Below are 8,534 nucleotides of genomic sequence, written 5' to 3'. Positions count from 1 at the left end.
TGTTCTGTTAAGGTTGTGATGCAAAAATTGCATCGTTGACCGACCACAAATATATTCGGACTATGTTAATCTCAATATCTACTTCATTTCGCATTGCAAATCCAATACATCAAAAGTTGGTTTCGATTGCATGACAATAATAGATTATCGTAGAAACGAACACCAACTAAGTATGATATAATTATTATATATCTTGTTATCGAGTACAATGAATTTGAATGGCATCGGTAAAAATGAAATAACTCTTGTTTAGACACATTTCCAATGAAAATATACAAAGTCAAACAATCTCAAAAACATCTGTAAATCGTTGATATATAAAAATGTACGAGTAGTTGGTAAAATTAACCCGTCTACAAAACATAACATGCCAATTGCCAATGACAATATACCAATTCATACATACTAGCTTGAAACTTAAAAGTTAAAATGTCGACCAATTTATCAAGTAAAAAATAATTAATTATTTTTTTTTAACTAGAGGGGTATCAAACTAACAATAACACAATAAATAAGAAAATGAGCGATTAATTTCCGATCAATTAATGATGTTTTGATCAGTCAATATATTTTGCCGACGTGACATTTCATGTAGACGATAAGATAGTTGTTAGGTTTGGATATGAAAATTTTATATTTTGCCGAGTTATCATTTGTGTGGCTCATTTTCTTCGTAAAATTAGTGTTACACAAAATGTAAATTAGTAGGTTTATTTTTACAATTTGCCTTAAAATATTGTTAATTAGTAAAATTAATTCCGTATACAAGACATATTCCCAATGGTAGTTAATTTTTTTTTGAAAGGTGAATTTCGTTGAAAACTTCATGTCGCGATTCGACAGCGAGAGGTCTAGCATATGTTGTCTTAATCGGATCCGCGCTAGAGAGCTCCATCGAAGTAGAAATGCCTATTTCAAATACCCGATGGGGGAAAAACCCCCTACTAACCCGTCAGAAGACACGATGATTAATAAAGGTAAACCATGTCCCTTCAGACTTGAATCTGAATATATCCAAATCAAACCCTCATAAAAAAACTTAATTTCTATGTCATCCTCAAGACTTGAATATAAGACCCCAAGATTTAATTTCAACCATTCAGTTAACCCAATGGTAGTACATAAAGTCCTACACCACAAAATTTTCATAATGTGTAAAATTGGTTCATCTACATTGCTCACATTTACTTTCTAAAGCTTAGTTTCATTCAACCGATCATTAATTAAAAAATAATTATTTAAAACGGTAAACAATTTGTATCAACAGCATACAAATTAAAAAGAGGAAGACACAATATAAAAAATTTATAAAGTATAATACTAAATTACTAATAATAAAACTTAATATATAAAAGATTTTATTTAATTTAAATAAGGAAAATGATAATGATAGCCATAAGGGTTGTCATTAACAGCTTATTACATGCATAAAAAGTAGTACTTTATATATCAATAACCGTCCCTAAATTTTCACAAAACAAAATACAAATTTTAATGTATTAAGTTAACTATTATTGACTGCCCTAATGTTATCATTAACAAAACTCTTTAAATAAAGAAAAGAAAAACATTCCAATTTACAAAAGGTTGAAACTAGTGTGCGATTGAATTGAGAGTAATTTAAAACATCATAGCCACCCCCTCACTACCCCTTCTTTTATGGTCTCCAGTTTCTTACATGACAAACAACCAAGAGGGTAGCTAAAACACACCCCCTCCAATCTCTCTCTCTCTCTATATATATATAACAATCTATATCTATCTATCTCTATATATACACACACATAAACATTCATTAGATCTTTCTTTCTTTCTCTCTACTCATCCTCATTACACAAATTATACATACATACAATACTAATATAACTAATAAAAATCGCCATCAAAAAAATTAATAAAAAAAACTTAAAAATCTATCAACTTTAGAATTCCCCAAAACAGGGGTTGCTTTGCCCTCTAATCAGATCTTAAAGAAACTTTGATTTTTAATTAATTGGTAATTAAATTAATCATGGGTTGTTTTTATTTTTCATAAATTTACAGTCTTTGATACTAAAGTTTGTATCTTTATTTGTTTTATGTATATATATATATGTATGTATAGGTTGATTGTTGATCAAGTTTCGATCTGCTCAAGAAAGATCAGATGCTTTTTTATTGATTCCAAGATTACCCATTTCTTAGTTTACCAATAATCCATCATCTTTTTGAGGTAATCCTTATATATGTATATATATGTGTATTTGTATGTATGTATTGATATATTTACAGATTATGTGTTTGATGAAAGTTTTGATTGAATCTGAATTATATATGTATTGTGTATTGTTTTTGATGAGATCTATGTGTTTGGATTGTTTTGATGATTAGTTTGTTAGATGGAAAAAAAAAATAAAAATTTGGAATTTTGTGATAGGAATGGAAATGGAGCATGGGAAGTTGTTTATTGGAGGGATTTCATGGGATACTAATGAAGAAAGATTGAAAGAGTATTTTCAAACTTTTGGTGAAGTGATTGAAGCTGTAATTATGAAGGATCGAACCACGGGTCGTGCTCGTGGGTTTGGTTTCGTTGTTTTTTCTGACCCTGCTGTTGCTGAAAGAGTTGTTAAAGAAAAGCATATGATAGATGGTAGAACTGTAAGTTCTTTTTTTTTTGTTTGATCATGTTTTATGGCTTATTGAAACGAAATTACATGTTTTTTGGTTATTAGTTTAGTCTAAATGCAATGAAGTACTCGTGTTTGTTGGTCTAATATAGACATTGAATTGCTTTTGTGATCAATGATCGATCATAATGTGTTTCCGAGATATGGTCATGTAGCTCAAAATGTTGAAGATTTGGTCACTTTTGCATCCGATTTTCTTATTTACAAGTGAAATTATCAGTTTGAGTAAATGATTGTCATATGGTTGTGTAAAATCAAGTAATCAGAATTTGCCCAACACTCAACATCAACGAAATTGATATATGTGACAACATCAAGTGGCAGAAACACATCCAAACGCTCTCTCTGCTCAGACATGTTTTAATACAATGTGAAAGCTACACTTCTTCACAATGTTAACAATCTGACTCTTATCATCCTATATTGCATAATTACTAGAAACACGAGCTAATCCAGACATCATCACCTTTAAATCGTTTTACATCTGTATTGTTTAAAAATTTAATATAACACAAGTATTTTTAAAATGCTCATCCAGACACGTCTACTGCAGCTTTATATTTTATTCTAAAATCGATTCTTTGTTTTTTTTTTTTTTTAATTTAATGTCAGATATTAACTTTCACACTGCACATCCAAATATCCAAACAACCCTAAATGTCAGATAAATTAACTCACCTTTTGTTTATTGTATTTCAATTTTTAGGTTGAAGCAAAGAAGGCTGTTCCAAGGGATGATCAACAAATGCTCAACAGGAGCAGTGGAAGCATTCAGGGTTCTCCTGGGCCTGGACCTGGACCCATCCGAACAAAAAAGATCTTTGTCGGAGGGTTGGCATCCTCGGTCACTGAAAGTGATTTCAAGAACTATTTTGACCAATTTGGGATAATCACTGATGTGGTGGTTATGTATGATCACAACACCCAAAGGCCTAGAGGTTTTGGATTCATAACTTATGATTCAGAGGAATCTGTTGACAAAGCATTGCTTAGAACTTTCCATGAACTCAATGGTAAAATGGTGGAAGTCAAACGTGCAGTTCCAAAAGAATCATCTCCCAGTCCTAGTAGGAGTCAGATAAGTGGATTTAACCATGGTTTAAGTAGAGTTAATAGTTTCCTTAACTTCGGTTATGGAGCAAGAATGGATGGTAGATTTAGTCCGGTTTCTGTTGGCCGAACAGGTTATCCTCCATTTAGTCCATCTAGTTATAATTTGGGACTAAATTCTGATTCAGTGTTAGGTATGAACTATGGTGGAAATGGAAACGGAAACGGAAACTTCAGCTCCAATCTTGGATATGGGCGTATGATGAACTCTATGTACAGTGCAAGTCCAAATAGGTATGCTGATCAAATTGGGTACGGCATGATGGGAGGTAGTGGTGGTAATGGAGGTGGTTCTGTCTTAAATTCAACTAATCATAACATGTGGGGGAATGGGAATCAGAATTTTACTACAAATTCTCCAAATTTGAGCAACATTTTGGCTCCCGGAAATGGGTCTGGCGGAATTGGAACGATTTGGGGTAATTCCGGTACTGGTGGTACCGGTGTTGGTGGCAATGCTAGTCTTATTGGAGGTAATCTCAACTTTGGCAATGAAGAGAATGCTATTGGGTATAGGAGGAACAATGGTACTACTAGCAATGTGCCACCCTTTCCGTATGATGTGATTGATGATGGTGAGATTGGCAGTGGCAACTCATATGGCAATGGCGACACCGGAAGTGGTGGAGGTTTATTTTATGCGGATCCCACATGGCGTTCTTCATCTCCTGAGCTGGAAGTACCTGGTTTATTTGGCTATAGTCTTGGAAGTGGAGCTTCAGATGGCATACCAAAAAACTCGGTTGGCTATGTCGGTTATAGTGCTACAAATAGATCAAATAGAGGTACGTCTTTTTCTCCTTTCTGTGCATTAGATATTACAGGTTGTTCTTATATATTGATTACTATTAGCTTTAGTTGTGAAGTTTGGATCATAAAGAACATAAATTGTATTGGAAAGAATGATTATGCAATTGGTTCATGGTAGATGATTTGAAACCTTTGTTGGAGAAATACATACATGGGATAACATGTATACTACGATTTAAAGATTCTTTGAGATTATTTGTTACTACATATAGATGATGGCTCTGATTTTGGTCTGTTTTTTTTTTTTCTGTAATTTGTATGAGAGTATTATTGTAAATGATATGTTACTCCCATTCTCATTTCAAACAATGATATTATATATAAGACAAATGGAGTGTAATGTAGAACAAGTCTAGGTAGGTGATATTGGACATTGTACACAATTTCAGAAAAGAATGGATTTACTTCAAATAAAGCCTATGACTTTAAGAAAGTTATGCTTGTGAGTTGTGAATCTTAGTTTGTTGATACTAGAAGTAAAGATGAATATGTCGGATGTTTAGATGCGTGTCTAAGTGATTATGTATTATTGATTGTTTGTCATTTAATAGTCATGTCTGCTGAAGGAGGTAGTGTTTAGGAACTCATAAATAGCAAAGACCAAAAATGGACATTTTTGTATAGCTGTAATTGCATACAAGGATTAATGCACCGAATCCTACTTAGAGGCATCTACCTAAACTTTGACCAATGAAGGGAACTTACTTTTTAAGAAAACAGTTAGCAATTGGTGATACGGAACCAAAAAAGGCAGGGTAACATACTTGTAGAAAATGTGCATAAAAGGGTAATGTACTTATGTCAAACTCACTCTTTCTAAACTTGATACAGTAATAAGCATTTTGAGAAGTTAAGTACCCTTAGTTGAGCAAAATTTTAGTACATGTATCTGCAGTGTACATTGGCCTATGGTAATTTTGAGAAGTTATATACTCAGTATTGCTGCAGCATGTATGGTGTTACTTTATCCTTTATACAAGTTAATTACGAGTAAAAACTTACTATGAGAACTTCAGGTAACAATAGTCAGATAGGTAGTTACCATGAGTCACATCTAAATACCCCAAAAATGCATGAAAACAAGAATGCACATTTGTAATCAGATAGATACTTGGTTGTTCCATTACAACCCCACTATGAGCACAAGTAAGGTTTTTTTTTTTTTGGTTAATAGCACAAGTAAGTTGTGCCAGGTACATTGAATAATGCTATATATTTTTGTGCAGGACAATTATGATTACACAGATGAATAACATTTGTTGTGTTGGTCCAAAGCATCTTTTTGTCTAGATTTATGCACTATTTCATACTCTGTTTTGACATGCTCAGCCCATGTGACTCGATTATTTGAGCTAACAATTTTTATTTTTTTTTTATTTTAATATTTTACCTGTTTGCCTTGTTAGAGATAAAACATAACCTTGAAGCTACCCATTAACAAGTATATGGTTCATTAAAATTGCCAGCGTAAAGATTAAGGCATTCAGTCTTCTATGATCTCTTACTGTTCTTTGATCTCTGATTTCAGGAATTGCTGCGTAGGAAGATTGCTATCAGGAGATATGAAACCTTGTGAGAATGAACTTAAGATTGAAGAATTTGTGAATTCGTTTAATACACCCCGTGAATGAGGTACATCAGTTTTTAGAACACCGTACATTTGGTTAGAGCTACTAATGGAAGCAGCACCTGTTTTATAGAACACATTACACGATTTGGTTGAACATCATTGGAGTTTTTAAAAATAGGCTTTTGATATAAGGAAAAGAAGATAAAAAAAAAAGAACTGAAACCTTTTTTGCATTTATAATTTGATATTTGTTGTTTCGGGAACTTTGATCTGTCAAGCCCGGAAAAGTTTATAGTTTTTTGTAAGGTATGTGGTATCATCTTCCATACCCATGTTGGGGTTTTGTTGTTAATTAGATTGTGTATGAAATGCTTGGTGTGAAACACTTTTGTTGGATGCTAAATTGGGATCCCTTTTACAATGAAGTTACTCTATATTCAATATATATTTGTCTACTTCATTTCATAAGCTTAAAATTGTTTCTTGCTAGTTTTAAGTGTGAAATATTTCTTCTTTTTGTTCTCCTAAGAATATGGTGTTAATGTACATGTTCATTTCTATTTACTTGCATCTTATTAAGCCATATCATTTATTTGTTTGTACTGTTGTATATAGAGTAGGCATACGTCTTTTTAAGTCTTAACTATCTTCTTATTTATAAAATTATAAGTGTTTTGATATGGATAGTGATATTAGTATCACAACAATTGATTATTTATCAGATAAGTGTTTTATTGACTTGTATAATATGTTATAAAAGTTACTTTGTGGTAAATAAATCAATATTTAGAGTATGAATATCACTTCCCTTCAGATATTGATAGTCTTTAGTGTTTTGATATGGAAAGTGATATTGATATCACAACAATTGATTTATTTATCACATATATGCTCTACTGATTTGTATAGTATTTTATAAAGGTTGTATTGTGTGATACATAACTTAATATTTGTTATACGAATATCACTTTTCTCTTAATATTGACGGTCTAAGGGCTATTATGAATACAGTTTAGCAGTGGAAAAATGGCTTCTTCCCATCAGGAACATATTGATCGGAAGTCACTTTAAGGGGTTTTTTCTTTCCTTTTATTTATTTATTTGTCACACTTACAAACATAGATGGATCTATAAAAATCACTAGAGTTATTTTAATTTTCTTTCTATATTCACTCTCCTTGTTTTATTAAACTATCTATGTTTGTAAACATTGTAAGTTTAACATTTCTCTATCTGAAATGACAAACTTTAAGATACACTCATCTAACATTAAAATAAAACCATAACAGGATCTTAGATAATTAGAATATTTAGAACTAAACATTTGAGTTTCTTTATTTTAATTTTCATATATGTAATTTTTAATGAATTCGTAGATTGTAAAACTAATTGGGTGCATTAAAATTTGTATTTTGCTGTTAGAAAAACCAGAGAGCGATTTTTAATATATAATATACAAGTTTTTAAGCATGTAATATATTATTAGTGACAGCCTTAGCGTTGTCATTATTATATTCTATAAATCAAACCCAAGTTTCTATTAAAACTCGCTTACTTTTTAGTTCCATGATATCAAAAAGGGTCCATGTAGGCCCTTCATGTTTTGCGTCATTTACAAAAGTGTCATAAAACCTAAGAACATAAAAGATTGAAAGAATCGTTGGTTTATGTTGACCCTTATCCAAGTTTTATGAACACATGCCTTTCAATCGTTTTCCAACAATTTTGGTGGTCCATTTCTATTTATAGCTATTGCCAATATTTTATATCTTTTTCCAAAATATGAGGCGATCCTTATTCATCCATATTTAAAAAAAGACCTCACACATTCTTTTTTCTATTACTTTATTATTATGATGATGATGATGATGATTTTATTCGTAATATATCGATCGATAGTAACAAATATCTTGAAGCTATATACATTTATACAAAGGATAAGTATCTTGAAATGTAACAAACTTTGAACGAATGTCTATAGTAGGAAATAACTAAAGTTGTGTGTATTATATGTAAACAACTTGAAAATAATGTTTATTGTATGTAAGAAAATGTATTCAACCAATTAAAATCAGCCAAGTGGCACATCTATATGGTTGTCACGTATGTTTTCTTACATACAATAAACATTTTTTTAAGTTGTTTACATACAATACACAAAACTTTAATTATTTCCTACTATAGACATTTGTCCTAAGTTTGTTACATTCCATGATACTTATCCCTTTATACAAATATGGATAAGAATTGACTTCAATTCAAGCATGGGCAATGCGATAATAACAAGTGTATATGTATTATGTATTTATGTGGACGTCGATCATTACGAATAACGATTGTGATGTGATGGTAGCAATAGTAGATAAAAGTAACTC

The 8,534-nt window shown here is 31.4% G+C and overlaps 1 protein-coding gene across 2 annotated transcripts; it reads left to right on the top strand.

The window, feature by feature from the left end:
• Positions 1–1,620: 1,620 nt before the first annotated feature.
• Positions 1,621–6,602, top strand: LOC122581725 (heterogeneous nuclear ribonucleoprotein 1-like). 2 transcript variants are annotated; one of them, XM_043753991.1, is made up of 5 exons: positions 1,621–1,697; positions 2,105–2,212; positions 2,417–2,640; positions 3,376–4,564; positions 6,118–6,602. In XM_043753991.1, the coding sequence occupies exons 3-5, from the start codon at positions 2,419–2,421 to the stop codon at positions 6,129–6,131; spliced, it is 1,425 nt and encodes a 474-aa protein (XP_043609926.1). In that variant the 5' UTR covers positions 1,621–1,697; positions 2,105–2,212; positions 2,417–2,418; the 3' UTR covers positions 6,132–6,602. The 2 variants fall into 2 exon arrangements, with proteins under 2 accessions (XP_043609926.1, XP_043609925.1); XM_043753990.1 differs by lacking the exon at positions 1,621–1,697 and adding an exon at positions 1,842–1,996.
• Positions 6,603–8,534: the final 1,932 nt, after the last annotated feature.

This window comes from Erigeron canadensis, chromosome 9 (genome assembly GCF_010389155.1).
Source record: "Erigeron canadensis isolate Cc75 chromosome 9, C_canadensis_v1, whole genome shotgun sequence".
Taxonomy (NCBI): domain Eukaryota; kingdom Viridiplantae; phylum Streptophyta; class Magnoliopsida; order Asterales; family Asteraceae; genus Erigeron; species Erigeron canadensis.
Note: the sequence above shows the minus strand (reverse complement) of the source record. Positions and strands in the feature narration are given on the sequence as shown.